The sequence below is a fragment of the Labrus mixtus genome, chromosome 23 (assembly GCF_963584025.1).
Source record: "Labrus mixtus chromosome 23, fLabMix1.1, whole genome shotgun sequence".
Classification (NCBI taxonomy): domain Eukaryota; kingdom Metazoa; phylum Chordata; class Actinopteri; order Labriformes; family Labridae; genus Labrus; species Labrus mixtus.
In genome coordinates, this window is record NC_083634.1 from 1,425,846 (window position 1) to 1,451,389 (window position 25,544).

General features: G+C 41.5%; 1 protein-coding gene across 1 annotated transcript; it reads right to left on the bottom strand.

The window, feature by feature from the left end:
- Positions 1 to 457: 457 nt before the first annotated feature.
- On the bottom strand, positions 458 to 25,270 carry serpinh2 (serine (or cysteine) peptidase inhibitor, clade H, member 2). Its single transcript, XM_061031472.1, has 5 exons — positions 25,135 to 25,270; positions 23,928 to 24,563; positions 17,079 to 17,171; positions 15,522 to 15,754; positions 458 to 2,130 (listed from the first exon to the last, which is right to left on the bottom strand). Exons 1-5 carry the CDS (start codon positions 25,139 to 25,141, stop codon positions 1,825 to 1,827), a joined length of 1,275 nt encoding a protein of 424 aa, XP_060887455.1. The 5' UTR covers positions 25,142 to 25,270; the 3' UTR covers positions 458 to 1,824.
- Positions 25,271 to 25,544: the final 274 nt, after the last annotated feature.

Consider the following 25,544-nt stretch of genomic DNA (forward strand, 5'->3'; position numbering starts at 1 on the left):
TCTCCAGCTACCAGACCAACTTCCATATTATGGTCTGCATCGGGACTTGAACCGGCGACCCTCCGGTTCCCAACCCAAGTCACCCAATACCACTCGGGTTTGTATGATCATAAAATATTTATTAAGTATTTCATTAAAGTATGAAACAAAATATAGTAATGAAAATAAAATGTGATTTTTGTACTTAAAGAATGGAGTATGAAGAAGTGATGTACAACATACAGGTGTGAGTGTACGTTTGTTGATGTTGTTTAAAGCAGTCACAAGACTCAGTGAGCATTCCTCCTAGATGTTGCAAATTCTGTAATTGGATGTAATCTGTTCTGTTACAAATGTGATTAAACCTACAAAACAACCAACATCCTGTTTTCTGTTGCCGTGTCTCCTGTTATTTAGTTTTTTGTATTACAGAAATAAAAGGCAGAAATAACAAGACACTCAACTTTTGTAATAAGGCATGACGCTGAAGGACTCTTTTAAATTCCTTTACTTGTGTCATACATATGTGGAATGGTTATTCTTCGTTGGAGACGATCAGAAAGTGTGACAGAAGTGTTACTAGGAGCCTAGCATGTCCTTCAAAATGTAATAACTGATGATCCCAGTTCAGGTCTCTAAATATGGCTCCATAGAACCTTGAGGCTCAATGTCGGCCAAATTGCTTCAGGGTAAAAAACTACAATAGTCTCCCGTCTTTTGCCTGTGTCAGTGCAGTCAGGAAATACAAATATATTGATAACATTGATTCAGTTGGTTTAAGACTGGGAGAAACAGTGATACAAATATACTGACACTGAAGTTCATCTTATCAAATATACAACCTTAATGTGAGCAGTATCTACTTTAGTTCACTCACATATCTCAACCACTCACTCTGTGGCTTTAAGAAACAAAATATACAAATGGAAATCAATAATGCTGTAATCATTCTAAATATGAAGTTGAGACGTTTAAGTGGAGCTATGTCAGAGATGTTTGTATCCAGAGGCATCACGGTGACATGGATCCCTGATGGTATTAAGAGATTAAAAGGTGTCCCCGTCCTCTCCGTGTTGTTGACAGGCCGTGTGACTCATTACAGCCATTAGCATTGAGCTCGCTCATCAATAAGCACTTGGCTGATCCATCAGTCTTACTGAGATGTAGCCCAGGGGTCCCAGCCATCGGCCCCTGCCAGGTCTGGGAGTCTGAGAGCAGCTGCATGGGCACCCTTGATCTGTGAGGTCAACACACACACACTGCTGTTTGCCTGACAGGGAGGATTCAGGTGTCACAGCGAGCCTCTCTTCTTCAGGTTCTCTGTCGATGCTTTGGTAAGTGTTGTGTCAGTGTAACCACTTCTGCTCGTCGGCATTTTAGTGTTTGGCACTGCTCTCTTGTTTGTCGTTCTGCTTTGTGTTGACTTCATCACTGAGACCTTGAATGTGTGTGTGTGTGTGTGTGTGTGTGTGTGTGTGGGTGCACATGTGTAAATAGCAGGGAGTCTCGCCAAGTAAGTGTTTTTTTTTTCTCTCTGTGTCTGTCGACTTCAGTAATGTCTGATACAGTATTTTTCATTCAGTTTGCCATGTCTGTGTTGTAATGTGTGTGTGTGTGTGTGTGTGTGTGTGTGTGTGTGTGTGACTGTGTAAGTGTCGGGTTCGGCAGTGTCAGTGTCAGTGTCAGTCAGCGTGAGACGATGCAATGTCAGCGTGTGACAGCCAGCCATAGTCTGATGTGATAGGCTGCCACAGTGAATGACAATGTCTCGACTTAGAAACCATGAGTAGTCTTTGAGAGGGGAGTGTCTTAAGAGACAAAGCCAGATATAAGTCAGAGAGGGTGTTAGAGCTCATCATGGAGGGGCTCTCCCTCTGCATGGTCCAGAGCTCCCATCAGCAGCAGGGCGCCTGTAGCATTGTCTCTGACAAAGATGATGAACGGGTGATCGGCATAGAACAGCTTGGGCTTCTCTATGTGTTCCTCCTCAAGTTCTGCATCGCCTTCCCCAGCTCGAGCAGCCAGCTCCAGGGAAGCCCACTGCAAGACGTCGCCCAGGTGGAGCGTCCCTTTGCTTTGCTCTGACACCCCAGAGAAATCAGCCAGCTCCTGGTCCCAAGCGTCGGTCAAACCCAGGCCGGACAACTGCTTCTGAAATTTGTGAAAAAAAACAGAGCGATGGAATTTATGAAAGTGCCTTGAATAATTCTCAATCTTGTATGCGTACAACATGGAGACATCCTGTGAGGAGTGTGCCAACAAACAGCTGCCGGGACGCTGATCAATTATGCACGCAGGACGACAAAACAATGAGTGGGAAGGAAAAGCACATTTTAAAATTTCATGATGCTGTGACCTTCAGAGGTGGGAGACATTCACTGATTAACTATAAACATGCCCTACTGAACAAGTCAATCAGTAACTTTTTCACAGAAATGTTTATTTACTGTATATCCCCCAAAGATTGAGGTTGGGACTGAGGCTGACAGATGCCCTTGTTGTGAGCTGGCAGAACAAAGTGGGCGACAGGCTGAGAGGAATTCAGAAGGAGGAAGCAGAGGATGAATAATTTAAGAGTGATGCCCCGTGACCTCAGCACCTCCTTTGTTTTGCCTCTGATATGAATTCACACAGAAAGTCGTCGGCATGACAGGTAGTTTATCCTCCAATGGCAGAGGGCCACTCACAGTGACAGGCTTCTCCAGGGGCCAGATGAGAGCATGTGTGGAGGTGTGTGTGAGTGTGTGACGCTGTGAACTTAAATGTGGATGTGCAGAAGGCCACGGCTGGAGAAAAGAAAAAAAAAGTTTGTTGCAGAGAGAGAGAGAGAGACGAGTGGGAGAAGATATTGTTTTCAAGCATTGTTTAAACTTCAGCTGATTGAACTCTTTATTGGAAATATCTCTTACCGGCTGAAAGGAACACAAAATCATTTGGATGAGTTGTCTGAGTGAAGGGAAATGTTCTGTGGGTGCTGCTCGGCTGACTGGCTTTTCGTTTTTCTAAAAAGTACATTGTTAGAGTTCTGCTGAGTTCACAAAGCCACACGCTAATGGACAATTGTAATAATCCATATAGAACGTCTGCTCTTCTACTTTAAGGTTGAGTTGTGCATGAAAGAGGAGGTTAAACTGGATCATGTCAGCTTATTGGCCAAACATGAAACGAGTAGATGTATATACAGTTGTCTACTGTTTTCATGCTAAGCTCCCCTCCACACATGCCACCTCCTGCTCTAATGCACTTCTATTGTCCTCATCCATTATTCCTCCTCTCTTCTACCACTACATCACTGTCTTCCTCTGCTGCTCTGCCATCCTCATTCCTCATCTGCCCCCATGTGTGCCTCTATTTTATCCCATTCCATCTCTCTCTCTCTCTCTGCCCCCTAACTCAGTCTTTTTCCTCCCTGCCTCATCCTTTACGTCTTTGACAGGCCGGTTCACCCCCCCCCCCCCCCTTGTATACAGCACTCTCCCGACTTCTCAATCTCCATCGGCAATCATCTTCTGTTTTTTTGGCTCCTTATCTAAAAAGGAAACAAAAACAAGCCAAGGTGGCAGATTCTTGGAATTGTGGAAGACAAATGTGTGTGTGAGGAGCAGCGGCTGCTTTCTTTATTCTTTTTTTGTCCATGCCACAGACTGTAAAATATTAATGGACGAAGCCTAACTTTCTAACTCAGCCTAACTTTCAGTCAACCTAACAACAGGCTTAGAGCTGGAGCTGAGGTGGGTTTTAAGCGTCTAGACAAACACATGACATCGTTTCCACCTGTCAATCAGGTCAGCTACGCGCCTAACTATGGATGACACCCAACATTGAAAAAATCTAAACAGATGTGTTGCAAAAAATGTCCCCCCCCTTTAAAGTCTGTGCCCATGAGGACAATAACTCATCAGACCAATTTGGTTTTTTGTACCAGGCTGTAAACATGTTAATTTCTACTGTAAAAACAGGCTTTTTTTTAAATGGGGTGTGTATGACACTACCAGCCTCAAGCGGACCCTCGACCAACTGCAGGATTGTGCAGTTCTGCATTGGCATCATTTTTCAACACATATTAAAAAGGAAATAATCTTCAGAAAAGGTAAAGGGGTATTAATGGATTTGAAGCATCTAAACATGTCAATTCTGGTTGGTGTTTTTTGTTTTGGATTTTGAAAATTTCCAAAAAATCTGAGAATTGAAAAGACCAAGTACTTTGAGTTTTCTGTTGTATCTTTCATCACAAGAAGTACACTGATTTACACAAGTCTTGCCGCTCATTCCATCCTCTCAGTCTCTTCACTTGTATTGCAGCAGTGCAGGGGCTTCTATGAAGCATATAAATAGTACTAACTAACCCCAGATGACCTAGCTTCCCTAGCTGACTCTCTCACTCTGCATGTCAAGGATAAAGCACCTGGTTAATTTTTATTATTTGATGCTAAAACATGTTTAAAAATTCAAAGAGCCTGTGGTTGCACTGGGGGGAAACAGGCCACACATGTGTGTGAGGAGTCTACAGACGCCTTGTGCATCACAGAGGTGTTGCACTGCATTATATGGGGAGGAGAAAAAAATAAACCTTTTGGGAGGTGCTCTTTGGCTGCCCTTTCTCTCTGTAGCACCACATGAATCTTGGATGGAACAGCACGGGGCGGACTGCTGATGCCTCGCACACAACATCAGCGGGCTATTTGTCTGCGAGTGAGAGCCACAGGCATCGTCAGCTGGTGGTTTCCTCACTGTGTGTGTACGGCTTACTTGGCCCACAGCAGTCCATTCTACCCCGGGCCTGAGGTAGCATGGCATGAACCCTCAGGCGTGCAGCACTCCACATCACATTATTTCAGCTCGATGGTTGGGCCCACTAAGTAGCTTGTTGGGAGTACCTGTGGGGGTTTTATGAGGATGGGTTGTGGCAGCCGGGACATGTTACAGCTCTATGTGTGAGGAGTCAGAGAGGCTGATGCTAAAAGACAGAGCAGCCTTAATAATCATGATGGGTAAGAATGAAAGAAAAGAATAAAGCATTAAGACTTTAGCTATATATATTTTTATATATCTGCTGTTGCTTGCAAAGCATTGCACTCTTGCAATCTTAAAGAGGACATATTATCTCCCTTCTCCACCTTTTCAAACAGTCCCCTGTGGTCTAAATGAAACATCTGTGCTGTGCTTTGGTCAAAATATAACATGAATCAAGCACCAGAGGAGGTTTGTGACCCTGTATAAACCAGCTCTCTCAGAACGCTCTGTTTTGGTGTGTGTGTCTCTTTACATTTTATAATATGTCCCCTTTAAAATGACTAACCCCAACAAAGAACCCACATAACTATCACACCCAAAGTACAGATTTTGATCACGTATTCTATAAGGAGGAAATGCCAACAACACTTTTTAATCACTATTTTGTATTACTGAATGTCTCTGTGTATCTTTTTCAAATTACTTTTTTAATTGATGTATGATGTTTTATGTCTGTGAATTGAATCCTCAATGTATGGCTTTTGGAAATGCAGCAGAGCAAATTTCCTCGGTACAACTAAGTATATACTCCTTTACCTTCTATTGTGTAAGAACTTTAAAAAAAAAACATGTTCCTGTGCAAAAACAGAAATGAAAATCTGTCAAATCAGTCCAACTTGAAATGTGCTATGAAGAGACACAGAGAGAAAGGTAACATTTAATTTGGATGAGATAGTGAATGAATAGATGATGGCAGTAACATTCTCAAGATAGAGTCAGAGAAACTTTGGGAATGTAAGTGTTGGCTAAAGTAAGATTATATTTTATTGAAGGCTTTTACCAACATAGACTTTCATTATTTTAATTGTCACAAAGTGGAAGAAACACCATCTGACCCAGACTAAACAAAACCCATCCACCTGTAACGATAAACCCAGGATTTCATTTCTTGTCTGGGTTCATTAACTGGTTCACATGGCACCAGTTATGAACTGGGTCAATGAAGAAGATCTTGTTGTGTGTTTACATGAAAGGGCCTCTGTTTGCAGTAAATGACCTGATGCAACAAGTCTATGGAAGCAGAATAGAAAATGCTACCTTAATCAAACTATGTTACTATAAACAATACTTTATACTATTCTTCTTTATAAACATTATATATACAAAAAGAGGTTGAACATATAATCCAGCTGCAGCTGCAAAATGAGGAAGGGACAACTGGCAGAAAAATGTGCCTAAATCTCCTCCATTATTAAGCATGATTAAATCTGACTGTTATTAAAAAGTGTTTATTCCAATCATTTAATCTGCTGCAGCAGGATTAAAAGTTTTAGACTAAAACAGCCCTGGCAGTGTCAAATGGACACGAGGGACAATAAAAATTAGGGCTGTCAAACGATGACATTTTTTAAATGTGATTAATTGATAGATTTCAATAGTTATCATGATTAATCACATTTTTAATCGCATGTTTGAAATTCCATTATTTTGCATTTTATTTTGAATGTCTCACCTGTCTTAAGCTGGGAGTACTTTACCTGCTGTTTGAATTGAGCCCTGCTTTTATTTTGAAATAAAGTAAGGACCTTCTGGTAGATCAAAGGTTACAAAAATAACTTAATCATAGAAAAAAGGAACGTTACAAAAGTGAAATGTTTGATGTCATATGGTGAACATTACTTCTGACTCTGAATGTCTCATTTCACTTTAAAAACTCAAAGACGCAGCAGTGTTGTTATTTTCCATCACTGTAACTACTCTGCAGAGGCTTATCCACAGTGAGCTTATAATATGAATGCATTAGTTTGAGTCCTAAATTAATCGTGATTAACTAGTTAATGCTGACAGCTCTGATAAAAATGTAATTTGATGTTTCAAGGCTTACTGTCATTTCTAATGAGTACAAAGATAACAATGTACTGAGCACTTTAGGATGATATTGGAAAAATACAGCAAAATATATACATTTTATTATCATCGTAATGATCAGTTTCCCTGGTAAGAGTGAAACACTGCCTTATCCCTGGAAAGACAGGGTCAGACTCAAGCAGCAACCTCTGCTGTTAGAAAACGAAGCCTATGAAGAAGTGGAAACTGCAGTTCCTCAAGTGTCCACTAGAGGCCGGCTGTAAAAGCCAAAGAATAGCCACTAGGTCACATATTAAAATACCAGTTTTTACAGCAGAAATAAACACGTTTACAGCCTAGTACATTTGGTATCAATACTTCATTGGTACACACAGTACTGCTGGAATTTTTTTCACAACAATTTTTTCTTTTATTTTATGAAGCCCAAGAGTTCTTCATATATATAGATAATTAGGGGCGTGGCTGACAGGGGAGTGTGTTGTTGCTGTTTGTGAGGAAGATTACTGCCTGCCTCAGCGACGCCTCTTTGTCTGTTTAACAGAAAGTACGTTGGATTTAGCATTTTCTTTGTGGTGACTGCCATCATTGGGCTTTATAACACCTCTTCAAAAACCAATGGGTGATGTCACTGAGACTACCTGCATATCTGCTTTGTTGTACAAGCCTGTTGGTCCAATCAATTGATGCCTTAGGCCGTGTTCACACTCGACTTCTTTTTTCAACTGCCAGCGCCTTTTTTACATATGGAAAATGGAAAAAGTATGACGCCTTTTCAAAAAGCGCTGCGCCCGACGCCTTTTTCAGTTGAATTATTTCAACTTTTCAGAAAAGCGCTGGGTGACGTCAAGCGCCTTTCTGACAGCTGACCAATCAGGACGAGTAGTAACCTAAGTCCCTAGTTACCTGTGCCCAAAAACGGCAAACTTCCACCAGATATGTGTGCATTGCGTGTCCACTCCGGTCTGTTACGGGTCCGTGCATCCTCATCCGTCAACACCCACCGGCTGTGTTCTCAGTCTGCAGCACGGAGAGCACAGCCGGACAGCTGGAGTATGAAGACAAAGCAATTTCCGCGGTAATTTAACCGCGACAGCATGAGATAATACGATGTTCGTCGTATAAAACTCAATAAAAACCTTATAAACACATAAACAAACACACAAACAGTAGTTTTTCTGAACCGTCAAAACGGAGGGTGTTATTCTGAAAATAAACCGGATGTTTTAATGTTGTATCGGCGTCACCCAGCACTGACTTCCCGTCCCGCTTGTTCTTTTTTGTGCTAAATTGATGCGTTGTGCTCCGGCCAGCTCCGGCGCGGTTGCACCGCAGACTAGATCCTGTTGTTAAGGTCACAGAACACTCACACATAAGCGCTCAAAAGGCGCTGAAAGCGGCGCTTTTTTCTGAAAAAAGAAGTCAAGTGTGAACACAGCCTAAATTGTCAAAATGATTATAAGAACCTAGGGGCTGAAACTTTTCTTGCCTCCACTTTTTTTTTGCACATTCTTCTCTCCAGCTTACCAGACCCACTGGCCAAATGATCCGTTTAAGCTGTTGCCACATTTAACAGCTACAGACATGTTCTGCTTAATTCAATACTGCCCTTAACATTGTGCGTGGGTGGTTTCAAGTATGCAGTATGCAGCACTGGCAGCATCACAGCTCCATTTCATGGACACATATGATGCAGGCTTTTAAAGAGAAAAACACATCTCTCTTTCCATCAGCTCTCTCGGGGCCTTCAAAGCCTTCTCCTCTCTTTATTGAGGCTCATCAGCAATAGCACTATCGGAGGTCTTATTTACATGAGCTTTTACCTCTTTGTGCTCTGTTGCTCACATACAAACATGATCGTTTTTTTTTAATTCCTCAAGGCAATTTGACCACAAATGAAAAAGGACAAGGGAGTCATAGAATTAGTCAGATGTTTAACTAATGGCCGTGAAGCACATTTGATTATTTCAAAAGGACGCAGGGCTGTCCTTCTGCACTGTATACTGTGGAGTGTGCTCTTGTAAATATTTGATGGCCTTTTGACCTCATTGGCCATGATTGAGTGAGCTCTCCGGTGCACACTCATACGTCTTAGTCACCGACTACAGATACAGTCAGAAGAAAAAAAGAAGCAGAAGCTCGACCATTACAGTGTGCGTGCGTGTGGCCTGGTCAGCATTGGATCAGAGACAGAGGGGGAGAGCGATGAGGGTGGTTTATTCTGTGACCTCTGGGCCAGGCTTGTTAAGAGGGTTCTCTGTCTTTGGCTACAGACTCCAACAGTCCGCCCTTCACCAGAGGAGAACACAGCAAATGGGGAGATGAAAAAGAAAAGAAACGGAGAATTCTCCAGCTAAATATAGTTCTCTGTGACTCTCAACCTTGTCCCCGAGCAATCATTGACCCCCACTCGTCCTCCTCAACCTCTCCTGCTCACTTGCCTGCAGAATGTCACTCCTATTTAGGTCAGCAGAGCCAGTGTGCGTTTGCTGAGTGATGGCTTATTACAGTCACATGTGAGACCTACAAAAAGGAATTAGATCTCTGGGATTTATCTGGCAGAAAAAAGGGACAGAGGTGAAGGAGGGGGTGGGTGTGTTTAGATGTAGCAAATCCAAGCAAAGGCTCAGAGGTGCCTGATTTTGTTTGTTCTCATTTGCCTCAAACAGTGGACACTTGTGTTCTGGCTGACATACACACACATCCAAACACACACACACACACATGCACTCTTCTATGATCTTCTGTTTGTCCAGATGCCGCCCTCTCTAATCTCAGGAGTCCAAGGCCGTCCCAAGCACTGACAGACAGAGTGGTAAACAGCATTAACGCACGGTGATGAGCAATTATTTGCCTGACCCAATTGGAAAAATGATTGTCGCAGAAGATATGGCGGGCTGTCACTGGTCAAATGGGTTGGGCAGACAGACGAAATAAGATTGGAGTGGGTTGAGGGTTTACTCAGAGCTTAAGCTCTTTCATAATGATTCCTCAAATGCACTTGTTTTTTTTTTCTTGAAAGAGCAAACGGAGGGAGACAACTCGTGACGAGTCGGAGAAACAGCAGCCAAAACATTCAAGTGCTTATCCATAATTAGGTTACATAATGAGAGCAAAGTACAGCTACTTTTACTTATTTACGTGAAGGAAAAGTTTTTTCTTACGTCGGGCAAAACTCTCCTGCAGAGACATAAGAGCATTTGTATTCAACAGAATGTTTTCTGCTCTTTTCCCTGGCAAAGTCATAGCTGTGTCAAGGGGAGTTGTTTCAAGCCTTAGTTCTAGATTACAGCCTTCTCCCCAGAGTGTCCCGACAATGTTAATGTCAAAAGCTTGTTCTTCAGGGCACGGCTAGCAAAATAACATGGCAGCACAGCTCTAAAGAGATGTTTGTTAAACTAAAAAAGAGGGCAAAGTGGATTTCATCAGTCCATGATGAGGTTACAATGTACATCTAAAGAGGATGTGGTAATAGGTTTCAGTCAGTGTACATTGCTCGGGGGAAATGGGCTTTACTGGCATGCCCTCTGTAACTGTCAGGTCCAACTAACCCTCTCCTCCATCTTTCTCTCAGCCTGAGTCTTTCTCACTCATTCACAAGTGTTAAACCACAACCTATTGTATCTCTCTTTGACTCAGAGTGCTCAGACTGGATGTGATGCAAAAATTTCACAACAGAGTGACTGCAAATTCAAGGGGAAGGATGTAAGAGGAAGCAAACAGACGTTAGTTCGATGTAAGTTGTGGGAAGTGAGTTGAAGATGCATCCCTGCAAAGTTGAATTTGCAAAGGTTTTGAGCTCGGGAAATAAACGTTGTGCTGATGCCGAGTTTGTAAGGCTCAGAAAATGTTAATAGAAAGCGTCAGAGTTTGTTATGAGTACTAAAACCAGAGTCTGAGCGTTCACATGCATACAATATGAACATAGACACCCTCCACATAGCAACAGCTAGCTAGTTTAAGCTAATCTGAAGTCAGCACATCGACTCTTCACAGTTAAACAAAATTTCTATCCGACGTGCAAAATATGCAAGGTAAGAAATAGCTTAAAATAAAGATCCAAAATTAGCCACAGGACTGAATGCAATCCTCACATCAGCATTCAAAACGTAGACTTAAGCCAAACATGCATGTGATTTGGACTTGATTTTTGGGCCAATCACGGCCTGATCAGCTGCTCCTGACCGGTCAGTGGAATTTCTGACGTTTGATATTTTGGTTGTACAACTGCACAAGAGCAGATTCCCTCTCTCTCTCTCTCTCTCTCCCCCCCCCTAATTCTTGCCAAAAAAAACTGGCAGAGAGCGTCCAAAATCACCATGGAAACAGTGGGCATGCCTGTTTATTTTGTCTTCCCCCTCAAATCATGACAGAAAAGTTGGAAGGAAATATATGCGACCGCCAGCTGATGGGGAATATTTGTTATGATTTAGCTGCTAGTTAGCATGTGTTTATTTAATATTTGTTATGATTTAGCTGCTAGTTAGCATGTGTTTATTTAATATTTGTTATGATTTAGCTGCTAGTTAGCATGTGTTTATTGGGTTATTGGTGATGCACAGTGTGTGTGAGAGAGTGAAAGCATTTTTTGAGCCGTGGATTATGACAACTGAAATACAGAACCGACTTCAACCTTGGACCATTTTAGTCTATGCTACTGTTTCCACATCACGCGCCGTGTTCTGTCACCAGAGCGTGCCAGCAGCGCCACTCTACTCTGCTCTGTTTCAAATACACACCTAGTCTAGTCTCTAAGATGGAGACAATTGCAAGCACGCATCAAGCTGACCAGAAAAGATCGACCTGGGCCAGAAGTCAGACAAGAAAACAGCAGAGAGCTTCTGGTCAATTTCAAAATAAAACAAAACAAACAGACTCCTATTCGTATTATCATTACGCATAGACTTTGGAAATTGACCAGCTACCGGCTGGCTCTGAGGTCAACAGCAGCAACCAGACCACCAGCAGGGCTGTGGAATAAACTTTGTGCTCCTGCACAGGAGGTTTGTGGACCATGTCATGGTCATCCTCGAGCCCCTCTTGACCTGTTTGCAGTCAGGGTTTGATTCACTGCTAAAGTCTGTTACAGCCAATGCTGTGAGTACAGCTGGATGTCCAATGCTTCATCGAGTAGAGGAGAACTGTGTGAAGGGGTGACATTTGAACTTTGGGGTGTCAGTATCCACCATGAACTGGAAGGGGGCAAGCAAGGCCACTTGTTCAGTAGCAACAAGCTCCAAAGAGGCAGAGAAAGAGGCAAGACGCTGAGGTCACAGGTGAAGAACTCCTTAAGGAAGCAGTGAAAGAGGAAGAAGTGACACGCAGACCAAACAGTAAGGAGGCAGCACAACAAGAAGCAAGGACAGAGTGAGAGGAGGTAACAGAACAATGAAAGGAGGAAATACATGAATAGGGAATACAATTCTCTTGATAGAAGAGAAAAGAATCAAGATAAGCAGAGTCAAAGCCAGAGAGAGGAGATGGCCAAAACAAAAGCAGAGAATAAAGACGACAAGACAAGGACAAACTAAAGAAGAAGATGAAGTTAAAATGACGACCAGATTTTTAGGAGATGTGATTCATTTGAATGAAACTGCAATCAAAGCTTCATATAGGACCTAATCTGTCGAATTCCACTGGTATGTTAGAAAGCTGAACAGCCTGTGGTTTCCGGTTATCGTCTAATGAACTGTGAATCCAATCTTTACCTCAGACTAATGTGCCAACTGCAAATCAAGGAAACAATGACCAGAGTACCAGAAAGACCCAACCACTTTTACTTTGATGGATCGCTACAAAGAACACCCAAAACACCAGCAGCTTCCAGGGTAGGTAAGATGATTTTGGAAATAAGGCTGATTCAATTTCTAATATTAGTTTGTTTTCATTTCTAAATCTTTCCTATTTCCACCTGACACATTTGTCATGGTGTAAATAGCAGATGAACGTGTGCCCTCATAGCCCTGCTATGTGCTGTTGCAGCATAGCAGCTCCATAACTCTTCACTTAAATATGTTTTGCTGATACATTTAAGTTGAGTTATCCAATATGCGTTATACGAGCAGAAACAGAAGCACTCACACACTTACACCCTCTTATTCAACAGAGTTTGATTTGTAGTTATTCCTAAACAGAGCTATGTCTTACAATCACAAGATATAAATACAGACATTATGCACGGATTAGAAGAATAAAACCATGGATTCCAGCAGATATGTTCACTGCAAGGAAGAATGTGCAACTTTTTGATCCAGTAGATGTCGCCCTTGAGAATCACCATGAAACCCAAACCAACTGCCGTTTGGTGACACCTGTGCCAAAGTGAATCCTCCGCTCTCCTCCAGTTACACACCTACAACCCCCCTCCACTTGTGTTCACACGAAGGAGTATCAAATGGAACACACCATAATTAAGCACCATTAAAAATTGTCCTTTGCTCTAGCTAAATCTGCCTGTGGTCTGCATTATTATGTAAGCAGGCTAATGTTAGCACACTTTAGTTAGCTCGTAGCTTAACTTTGCATGTAAATTGACCTGATGTAAACACGGCTCAGGGGAATACAACTTCAAAGGAGAGAGGTTAACTAAAGTCTGAAGTCGCAGTTCATAATATTTAAGAATAAAGAATCAAATCCACCATGTGAATCACAAAAAAGGCAAAAAATCCCAACGCCAGCCTTTATGCATACTGGCTCTTAAAGGGAATGAGAGCTGACCCTGTATGATAAGGGTGGGAATCACCAGAGGCCCACGATACGATATTATCGCGATACTCGAGACGCAAAATGATTCTATTGCGATTTTTAACATTTTGCGAGATGCTGAGAATTGCGATACAAAATATTGCGATTAACCTTTTTAACTGCACATTATGTCCACTACACTAAACTAAATCAAGAACTGTTTTGTCAAATAAGATAAAATTCTCAGTCTGTTCTTCTCACTTCTGTCTTTTTATTCGTATTTCAGTCTAATTGAACTTTAACAATTCTTAACCATGCAACTTGTTCAAAATAAATAGTACAACCCCTTCAGCAGTTAAAAATTAAAAAAGCACATCTAAAATATCATATTAAAAATATCGATACTTGGCTGCCCTGGGACGATATTATATCAACACACAAAATATCGCAATACTATACTGTATTGATTTTTTACCCCACCTCTAAAAAATTAAGCAACAGAAAACAAAAAGGAAGACGTGTAAAAAGAAATATTACAGATTTTGTGTTTATTCTTTGTTATTTTTTCATATTCCTCCTATGTTATGTCTCAATAACAGAGTCTAAAAGTGAATTTCCACCTTGTGGGATTAAAAAATGATATCTTATTCTTTGTCTTGTTAACTGACTGTCAGATCATTGGAGTTAAAATATAGAGTTCATTCATTCTCAGTCTACAACTTTACAAAAGTTTAACCTGAGCCAGGCCATACAATAATGATCGCAATCAAAGGGAAGAGGAAAAAAAGGATGCAACCACAAACCTAGAGCACGTACCTGGCATTAAGATATAACCCTGAAGTGGAACAAGCTGTCACAGATGTGCTACACAGTGCAGACAGTGACATGATGAAAAACTACTGGAGCCTCTTTGATCAGCACTTTTCCACATGAAGTCACTCTACCTCTCAGGTGAGCAACAAGCTATCAGCAGTGTTTCATACTAACATGTCACACTTACACCTCTGCGTGCTGCAGAACACAGGCATGATGCACTAGGCTGCAACCAGGGGTCTTCAACATCTTTTCATCTGGGAGCTACTCTGAAATAAATAAAAGTGGCTGAGAGCTTCTTGCATCACATCGCTTATGTTTAATCACAAATAAAACAAATGAACCAGCTGAATTAAGCTACATCTTGTTTACTCGTACAAAGTGCAGAGATCCCTGTACTACTGTGTTGGCCCTTAACTTTCATCAGCAATGACATCATTTCTCTGAATTAGGCCAGGGCGATATGAATAAAAAATGTCATATACGTCGATGTCTATAATTATCACAACAAATGTCAAATCATAATTTCTTTACATTTTAAGGCTGATTTTTGCTTCTGGGTGTTTGCTACACGTTTGGTAATTTCTTTCCTTCGGTGTGTTCTTACAGGTGATATTGTTTAAAATGATGGAAAAGGTTCATTGTGTTGCCTGTTTCAGCTGCACAGTTTACAGAGCACTTTCCTCTGTTTTTTGTTGGACTGTAAATAGCCAAAATATCTCCAAACTCCTCAAGTTGAGTTGATGTTTTCTCCGTGCTTTGAGTTGGTAGGCAGCATTTCCTTCAGAGTCGCTATCGCTCATATCGGCTGTTTACATTTCGCTCCAAACATCTGTAACGCCTGCCAACCCTTTATCCTTGCAACATGATTGGCTGTTGGTCGTCTTTTTCTTATTCTCTCTAATGTCGGGTGGCAACTAGCATTTAAGGCCCCATTCTACAGTGTTTGGTTGGTGTATAAACAGGTTTAGATCTATCACACTTTTATCAAACATTTGTTATATTTTTACTGAGAAAAATGTTAACAGGATAATGATTGTTTTCTATCGCCCAGGCCTACCCTGAATACTATTCACCAGAACCCCTTTGGGGCCTAAATTTAAATAACCCTAACTCTTAAGACATCAAAACAGTTTGGGGAGTTTACTAGGTCTACTAGAACATGTATGAGTTGGTGTATCTCTAAATCTTTCACCTATAATAATCAAAAGTTTTTTTGTACAGACCTGCAGGCTTAATGTGCTGGTGATGTTGGCCTTGGGCATGGAGATGATCACACTGGTCTTGTTGGTCTTTTCCAGCCACTTGGTCAGCAGCTCCAGGGTCAGAAGCTTGTCTAACCTTTCCAGACCCTCAACATGGAAGGGCAGCAGGAACACAATGCTAGCCTTTCCTCCCCATAGAGGCACCTCCAGAACCTGCACCATGTTTGCAATGTCTTCATGGTGACGGTACAAACCTGAAGGAGAGGTCAGGCAGAGGAGTACAACGGGAAGAAGACATATAGGAGAGTTAAGTAGAGAATGAAAGCATAATGTGAATGTTTTACTTTTGAGTTTAGTTTTCTTATAAGTTTGTTCAGGGAAATATTAAAAACAGGGTAGGAAAACAGGGTAATATGGGGGGGCTGGTGAATCAGTGGTTAGTGCGTGCGCCCCATGTATAGAGGCTGTAGTTCTCCAAGTGGGCGGCCCGGGTTAAAATCCCACCTGTGGCTCCTTTCCCGCATGTCATTCCCCACTCTCTCTCTCTCTCCCTGATTTCAAACTCTATCCACTGTCCTATCTCTCCATTAAAGGCACAAAATGCCCAAAAATAACAATGGAGCTGATAGGTTTTTACTTTAGTCAATGTGTGTGCTTCCACTTCGTTGTGTCTGAGCTCCCTCCCACCTCCGGCAGGCCTGAGCCCTCTGAGGCAGATACGCAAGGATTCTATTTTTGGCGTTGATTTAATGTAGCACGGTGCATCCATTTTTCTACTGAGCAGATTGAGCGGGACAGGAAGTCACAAAAACTTTTCAAAACAATCTTCAGAATAATCCGCTCTGTTTTGACGGTTCAGAACAATGACCTTATGTGTGTTTGTTGTTTTGTTTATAAGGATTTTTAGGGTTTTTTACCACATATATCTCATTATCTTGCGCTGTTTCTGAAATTACTGCGGGAACTCCAGCTGTCTGGCTGTGCTGCTCCGTGCTGTGTTCAGAAAACGCAGCCTGTGGGTGTTTATAATAAAGCAATAAGTACGGTCTTTTTACCTGCTCTTTTGTAATGTTAAAAGACAAAGAGTAAGGTCTTTTACCTGCTTTTTGGAAAGTGTCTCGAGATAACACTCGTTATGAGTTGACGCTATACAAATAAAAATTGATTGATTGTTGGACGAGGGAGCATAGAGCTGTAACAGAGCGGAGCAGACGTGCAACACACGTATCTGGTGGAATTTCTTTGATAGGATTTCAATGAATCACTGAAATAAACTTTGTCATAAATTAGAAAAGGCATTATGATATAATATTTAAGCAAATACAATCCATCCTTTTCCTACATCTTTTACTGCTGTTACAGCAGAAACAAACTCTGCTTTGCTGTTGTTGCAAGACGATTCATAAAATATGAAGTGCATGTTAAATAAGTCATAAAGTAAACAGTGATAAATAGTAGGGAAGCAGATTGGACCTTACAGATGTTCCAGGCATTTTAGGACTAAATTGCTTTTTGCTGCACTTATTTTTCTGGATGGAGAACAACAGCGACAGACTGTGCTTCTTTTTTTTTTTTTACCTGCTCTGTGCATCATCATCACTTTGGTGTATTTCTTCCCCAAGAAAGTACGAAGATCTTTGCTCTCCTGGCTGAACTCTCTCTCCCAAAGCCCTGAACAAACACACACACATACACACACACACAGGAAGAAGTCATTGTGAATACTGTGTGCTGGACGTGGATAGGCTGTGAGAAAATGCTGAATGATTAATGGAGGTGAAAAGGTGGACATCAGGTTAAACAATGCCATGTTCATAAATACAGATGATGCACTGTGACACTAGCTGGCATTGCTCAGGATTTCTCAATATCTACCGTCCATTAAAAGGTGTCTCTCTTCTTTCAAAGCTGATGAGAGGAGAGAGCGACACTGAGGCAGTTATAAGGTTCACTCACTCTGCCCTGCTAACCCCCTGACAGCTGTCAATTTAGATGGGTCTAAGAGGAGTGGAATTACTGTTACCTCACAACACTTTCACAAAGCTGCTTGCCCCATTCAATAGTTCAAGAGACACATTGAGCCAGGAGGTCAAAAGATTATGACTGGTACTCATGTCTCTTTGTGAATGACACCCTAGAGAGGGCCAAAAATTAGAACGATTTTTTTTTTATTATTGATTAATCATTTTAAAAAGATCAGCACATTCATCACACAATAATAAGGTGCAAGAAGGCCAAACACATCATTTTGACACAAAAAAGAAGTCCAGTGACAAATTGGTTTTGCTCTATCATTTAATAACCATATTAAAAAAAGGACAAAAGGTGAAGAGCCTTGTATTCTCCATTTCATCAATAGTCAATTAATCTTGAGAATGTCACAATATAACTGCAATTATACCCATCCCATTGCAAGCTTCAAAACTCCAAAGTGACATGTTTGAATGGCTTGTAGAAGTGAACAAAGGTCCCAAATACAAACTGACAGAAAACATAGTGAAGCTTAAAATACTAAATGTTGTTATTTGAGTATTTGGCACTTTCACTTATTAGATGTACAGCTGAAAAACATAATCAAGACAGACTATCACTCTGCCATCAAGTTTTGGACATAGACTGTTTACAATACCAGGACATAAAGCCTCTGGGTTTCAGAAGATGATGTACTTCTCGAAAGGCGAAAATAAATGTTACACTTTGTTGTTGAACAAGCTACACACACGCATGCACAAACAGGATCCTATGGATGCATTTATGGAGAGTTGTCAGAGTGAGGGGGCGATTCCTGGGCTGGTGTGAACGGACACCTCTTTAGCTACCAGACCAATTTCCAGACATGGTCCGCACCTGGACTTGAACCGGTGACCCGCCGGTACCCCACCCTGAGCTACTACTGCCGCCCCTACTAGGGGTGAAGCCAATGCCTCAGTGCTTTAAACCTGCAATGTTTCTGGTAACTAACATGGAGCTAAGATAATGATCCTCCTTCTCAGTTGACTTTTTATTTTAATAGAAATCTTAACACTCACAGTAAAACTTAAACAAATCTAGACATGCTTAAGGACGAGTCTTTCTGCGATTGCCAAGTTACTACAGTCTGTATTAAGGCACTCCGGCATGCTAACACCCTGTTAATGACAACAATGGCTGAACGATTTACGTGTGTTATTTTAACATAATGCTGACACTTTACTGTTTTTTGATGCAAACAAAAACCAACATTTTTCTGGTTTGGCATGACTTATTTACAATAAAAGTCAGTCTGATATCAACTTCAGTGGTCACAGAAATTACCTTTGTAGATGTAGAGTGTGTTTGACCCCGTGGCTGTGGCTCAGTTGGTAGGGTCGGCCGTCTTTTAACCGAAAGGTTAGGGGTTCAATCCACATGTCCAATGTGTCCTTGAGCTAGACACTTGGTTGGCAAGTGTGTATGAATGGGAATAGTTTATACTAATACACACTTTACTCAGCAGCCTCTACCATCAGTGTTTGAATGGGTAGGTGTGACCTGCGGTGTAAAAGTGCTTTAAGTAGTCTGAAGACTAGAAAAGCGCTATACAAGCTCGAGTCCATTTAACATTACCATATCAAGAGTAGACGTACAGCAGATCTGCTGGTGTCAGATCGGCCGTGATGGCCAAACAAACCAATGACATTGAGGCTTTCACTGTAGAAATGCTATCGTGGCTACAATAAATGATCAAGACTTATGAATCCAGTCTTGTATGATTTTATATATTTAAGAAAATAGTCATTGTAAAGTTAAAACATCAAAGCAGACAAAAATCATAACAGATCCTATAACTGCTTTCATTGACTGTCTTGCACTTTTTATGACAAGTAAACTGAACTCCATGTGTAAAATTGGTGCAGCTTTTAATTGTTTCACTTGGAGAAAAATAAGCTTTTACACCGACTTATATTTTAAATTATTGCTTCAGTATTCAAGGTAGCTTTCCAGTGCCGAATTGGACCCCAGCCAATCACAAGTCACAGAAAAAACGACATGTGAGTTTCCCTCCCAGGCATGCTAGCGCAAGTCTCAGACATTGGCTACACTTCCTGTAAGATCAGAGAGTGAAATGTGATCGCACAGGAATTCAAAAACAACTGGCTGAAGAAGGTTACCTGAAGTGGCAGCCGTGTTGTTAAAATGAAGTCATAATGATGAATAATTCTCTCCTCAGTGTGCGCTCATTCTTATGTTCAAATGCTAAGAAAGTGCTATCAGGCAGGGATTTCATGACCTCACCAGTCAAGACTGTTGATCTCTATGTGTGGGCTTGTGTCTACACAACGAGGCCTGTTCAAGTTTCAATGACATTATCTTGTTTCAAAAGATCACAGAAAACCAAATTCATTCACGTCTATCAACAATAAAGAATGAAACAGATGCACATCTAAGAAATCCAATAGCTCAAGGATTTCCCAATTCATACTGTAAACCTCAGGCAAAGACCAGAGGAGGAATCAATGAGACTGACTCGGTCCCTCTCCTCCCGCATCAACTTTTGATTACAAGAAATGGTGGTACATCAGAAGCTATTATTAGAGGTTAAATATGTGGGGACTTGTTGTTCTCTCCTGCTTTTCTTCCCTCCTCTAGTCCCCTATGTTTTTGTGTTATCTTGTGTATGAGTTTCTCTCTTGTTGTTGTTTTTTTCCCTCCCTCACAATCTTATTTTTCTTCTTCCGTCTCGAGTGTTTGTTTGTCTAAAACAGGAACAAAGCCTGAATTAATTAACTAGCGTGGACCGGAACTCCCAAGGTAGGCCTTTTTACATCCCTCCACTATGTCTGTCAATCTCTTTCACTCTCAGCGCGCCATCCTCTTTCTCTTTACATTTCTCAAAGTTCAATCTTTACTTTTCCCCAATCTTTTTTTTTTACTTCATTCCCCTCCTCTTTCTCTGCAGTCCTCTTGCTTGCTAAATAGTCCACAAAACATGTCCCACTACTTATTGCCTCTGACTTTCTATATCTTGACCACACCACATTTGGTGAAGAGCAGAAGAGAAAAGAAAGCTTTTTTTGTATTCATCATTAATTAACTGAAGGGTACAAAAAAAGTTAAACAAATAGAAACAGATAACCAGGTTAAATCCCATTCAGTGCCAAAAGAATTTCAGCACCAATCTCTGAAGGCTGTATATTATCACACACTATGAACTCAGGACCCTTAAACTGAAAGACAATAAAGAAAAAAGTTAGAATAAACCAGAGTTGGCTTGTAAGAGCAAGCGGCAAACTATCGACCACTTTTAAATTATGAGTCAAAACTAAAGGAATCCAATTTTCAGTAATCTAATTTGTGTGCTGCAATCTGCTGTGTAATCGAATTTGTATATTTCCGCCACAAAATTAATGAACCGACCAATGAGGGTCGGTTCACAGAGAAACTAATTTTGTAATGAAGTCAAACATCAAACAAAGAAAATTAATTAAATTGCTTATCAAATATATAGTCTGTCAGGGAATGTTATTTTCAAAGGGCTGTCTATCTGTTGGCAACCTGTTTTTCACTTCAGCAGCCTTCTTTGCATGTAATAAAAAAAGAATACCTGCAGGAGGAAACAGCAGGAATAGAGGCAGATAGAGGCAGATAAGGATGTGAACAGGAGACATGTGGGATGAAGAGGAGACGGGGGTAGATTAGACTCGAGATAAACAATGACAAAAGCACAAAAAACTGTGACAAACGCCACAATAAGAACGAGTGAAACAGAAGGCTATATTTAACACATAATCTTTTTGTGAGGACCGCAAACAAAAAACGAGATTCTACGTCAGCAGGCAAATGTTGGCTGTGCTCTGAGGAAGACGGAGAGATGGTAGATTAAATTCCTGAAGAGTTATCATGAATATAAAAAATAGCTATGTCTTTGGCTCATTATGTGAATCTATTTGTACAAACACTGACACCCTTCACCGCAAAATTAAAGTTACATGAAAGAATTGTACGCTGAATTTCAAATGAGGATGATATTTTTGGGATGCGACTGTTAAATGACAGATGGGGTGACTAAGTTACTGCTTCTCCCCGACATGAAGCGTTGACTAGTTTCCACCACTGCAGACCGTCACAAAGAACAGATCCGAGCCAAGCTGTGTCGCCGCAGACTTGGAGCGCTCCATGCACAGATGTTAGGCGTGACACCGAGGGAGAGAGTCTGGACACTTGTTACTCAATTATTTAAGATGACACATCACCCCCAATGGAAGATGAATAAGCTCTCAGTGATGGACCCCAGAATCATCCTTTATCTGCTGTGTCCACCAGCTGGAGTCCAACGCATTGCGCACACACACACACACAGGCAGACATGCACACTGGCGGGCATGCTGGCACATACTATGTGGCTGGCATGCTGGCGTGTAGGGTCTCACTGCTGTGTTAACACTGAACTCTTGAAAGACTTCTCATGCAATGCAGCACACAACTTCAGTACTGAGACATTGCATAATTACAAATGACTCCACAATTACAGAGCACAGCAGTCTATTTCAGCAAAACTCAGTCCAGCCTGGCTTCTATGCGACGTATTCACATCCAATCAGATATGCCACAAGATAATCACTATAATGAAACATTATGTTGACTGTAGTGCTATGACATGTTTGTCGACTATTGCATCAAACGACTTAACTCCAATGATGACGCTGATGACCGAGGAGTTTTATATGATGGTTTTATGGACTTTTTTATACATTCTCAGTTTCCTGTTGTTACCTGATGAACTCCAGTATTTATGTATTTAATATTCACAGTGATTTTTTCAATTGTCTGTGTTTCTACACACACACGCAAAACAGATTTCCCCTTAAGGAAAATAAAGCCGCTCCACCTTTTTCAGCAGGGATGTAACGATTTGATACATATCAAGATAAAGGGTTCACTGTGTGATTTCATAAAGATTTTTTACGTTGTCTTTGTTTTTATGAAGACAATTAAAGGTCACATATTGTGCAAAATACACTTTGATGTGTTTTTCCAAACACAAATATGTGCACCTCATCTGTCTACAAACACACCAATTATTAGAAAATCCATCTTCACTATCTTTAGCCTGCTCCACTTTTCAGAAAATGTGTGCTCAAACAGGCTGTTTTTCCATTCATGACATCACAAAGGGCAGTAGCCCCTCCCCCAGGTGGGTGACACTCCCACAGCTAGGTGTTTGTTCTGCCCTCTGAGTCTGCCTTCTCACCTTAAACAATAGGACATGGAGCGAGACCATACACTGTAATGGCCGACGCCTGAGTGACATCAGCCATCTGTTCCTGCAGGGGGCTCCGGAGGCTCATCGGCAGCAGCTGCCATGTTGGAAATGCTGTCTCACCTTAAATTTCAGTCAACCTAACTACAGGCTGAGAGCTGGAGCTGAGGCGGGTTTTAAGCCTCTTGAAAAACTGTTACATCACGGCCACCTGTCAATCAGGCCCAACTATGGATAACCCGTATCGTTCATAAAATCAAAACTGAGCCCCCTAGTTTTTTGTACCAGGATGTAAACACGTTTTATAATGCTGTAAAAACTGGCTTTTTTGGCTAATCACATTTTTCCAGCTCTATGTGCTCCACTGCTATCATTTACAGTTCTCTAAGTACTGACTGAAGAACATGGAGCAGAGCATGTCAGCCCTGCAGACAACAGTACATATAAGGACTTGTTTAGAGTACCTAAATAAAAAAGTATATTTAATACAACTATTTGTTGAATAAAGCATTATTTTAAGTACTTTGTGTTGAAAAACTGTTTTTATTTTTAATCCCAGAAAGGTGATTGGAGCAACAGCCACCAGGAAGTTCAAAATATTTAGAGCTGACCCCCTGCAGTTTTGGCTATGAACCCCACCTCCTCCATTAAAACAAATGGGACATGGTTCAAACAGTAAAGTTAAAATATACATCAAATATAATTTTTGTCAAACCCAGATTCTGTGGTGATAGTTACATATTATCATGCTGGTTTATGTATCCAAATTAAATTTTGTTTTCATTAGTTATTAAAAGAAAAAAAGGCCCATGTGACGTCAAGATCGACAGCTCTGTTGACAAATGTGTTTCCTTTCAGCATTCTTAACAGAGAAAAGGAGAAAACATAACGTAACTAACAATACTGTCGTTGAACTCTACATGTGTGCATGGCACCAATCCGTGGTTCCACTAGCAAGTTAACTTCTGCACGTCTTCAGCGCAATATGTCAGGATTATCGCTGCCTACTTTGGCTTCACTTTAGTGCAGTGGAAGTAGACAGAGATTAGCTGTCCATATTATTATACAGTCAATGGTCTTTATTATTTATTAAATACTCTATATCAGCCCCCAACTCAGTAACCTATGCTTGTTTCTTCCTTCAGCTCAAATAGAAAAGACCAAGTGGGAACTATTTTACTTGTGTATATGTGCATTGTTCTACTCACCTTTAAAATGCAGTGCATTGGCCAGTATCATTGCTCCAGCCTTAGCCTGGATTTCAGCTGCTAAAGAAGCTCCCTCAAGCCCACCGAGTCCAGTTTTAGCCCAGCTGTGGAGCTGCTTCAGGTCAGCCTTGGAGTCTCCCTTTCCCAGTGTCTGATGCTGCAGTCTAAATCTAGCCTGGACGTCCTTCACAAACTTCTGGCTGAATTGAGGAGCCTGCTTGGAGAACAAAGCTGACGATGTGTGGAGGTTAAAGCTTGAGCCATTGGCGTTAGTGAAGCTCTTCAGCGCCCCAGATAAAACATCAGCAGTGTCTGCTCCAGTTTTGGCGGGGGCTGGAGTCTTCAGGAGGTCTTTGAGCTGGCTGGCAGTAGCGCTCACTGACCCTTCACCAAGCGCACCAAGTGAGGAGGCCACGAGCAGAGGGGAGAACAGGGTGTTCACTGAGCTGGAATCAGAGCGGATGGCCTGGTACAGGCGCAGACCCAGGGCCCAGCTGGGGTCACCCAGAAGGGCAGGTGGGTGCGATATAGGACTGGCAGTGGGGCTCTTCTTGGATGAATCTGCAGAGCTGGCCTGCACCAGGAGAGCTGGCGACAAAATTAGGATATAGAAAGAAATCCTGAGCAGCATGGCAGCTGTGTGGAAGCAGAGAGAAAGGAAAAAAATGAAACTGTGCATGTATGACAATTAGAGCTTCCTCTTGTTTCATAATACAAATAATGTAGCTCTACTCAACGCACTTTTTTTTTTTTACAGATTTCAAACAGAGTAATAGCTGCTCATGCTGTCATTGCACTGTTCATATTTAAGATAAAGCAATATAAACACAGCCTCGGGGTTTTCTCTTTGCTGTTAAACTCCTACTTGTGCAAACAGCAGCCTCTGCTCATACAGTGCCACAGCAGTAAACCTGATTTTGTAAATTCCTCCCCACTTGACGACATTGTTATTATCTCACCCGCTGCGCCAAAAACAACAGCGTGACAATTAACTTCAGCGAAGTTTCAAAAAGAAAGCTCTCCAGTTTAGAGACGAACAAGTGGAGGAGGAGGAGGAGGAGGACGTATCTTTGCCTTACATACACCAAGACTTATTCGTCGAAGCGGGGACAGACGGGTGACGGGAAACATCTGCTGTCTAGTTCGGTCTAGTTTGTTTTAATATCCGAACCCCGAAAAACCAAAGAAGGTGTTTGTTCAAATTTACCGTTCATTAATTCAAGTGTATCCCTCTCCTCCGCTGCTGTCCTGATAGCTGGGTGCTCCAGAGAAGGAAGTGAAGCTGGGACTGGGCTCAGACGTGGCAGCTCTCAGAGGAAGTTCTCCGTCTCCCCTCTCAGCTTCACCCCCGGAAAGCTTTCACTGTTTTTTCCAGAAACTTCCAGGCGTCCCATGAACCGAGCGCACATATGAACCGTGGAGATCAATGCGAAAACCCCGTAGATTATCAGAGCATATCATTCAATGTACTGTGGTTTACGCCAAGAAAAACACTAAGTTTCAATTCTGTTTTTTGTTGTAATAGCTCACTAATTAAATATAGGTCTTATAGCCTAATGTTAAAATTGTAGAATTTATTTTAAAGATTATTAGAAGCCTACATCAGAGAAAAATCTC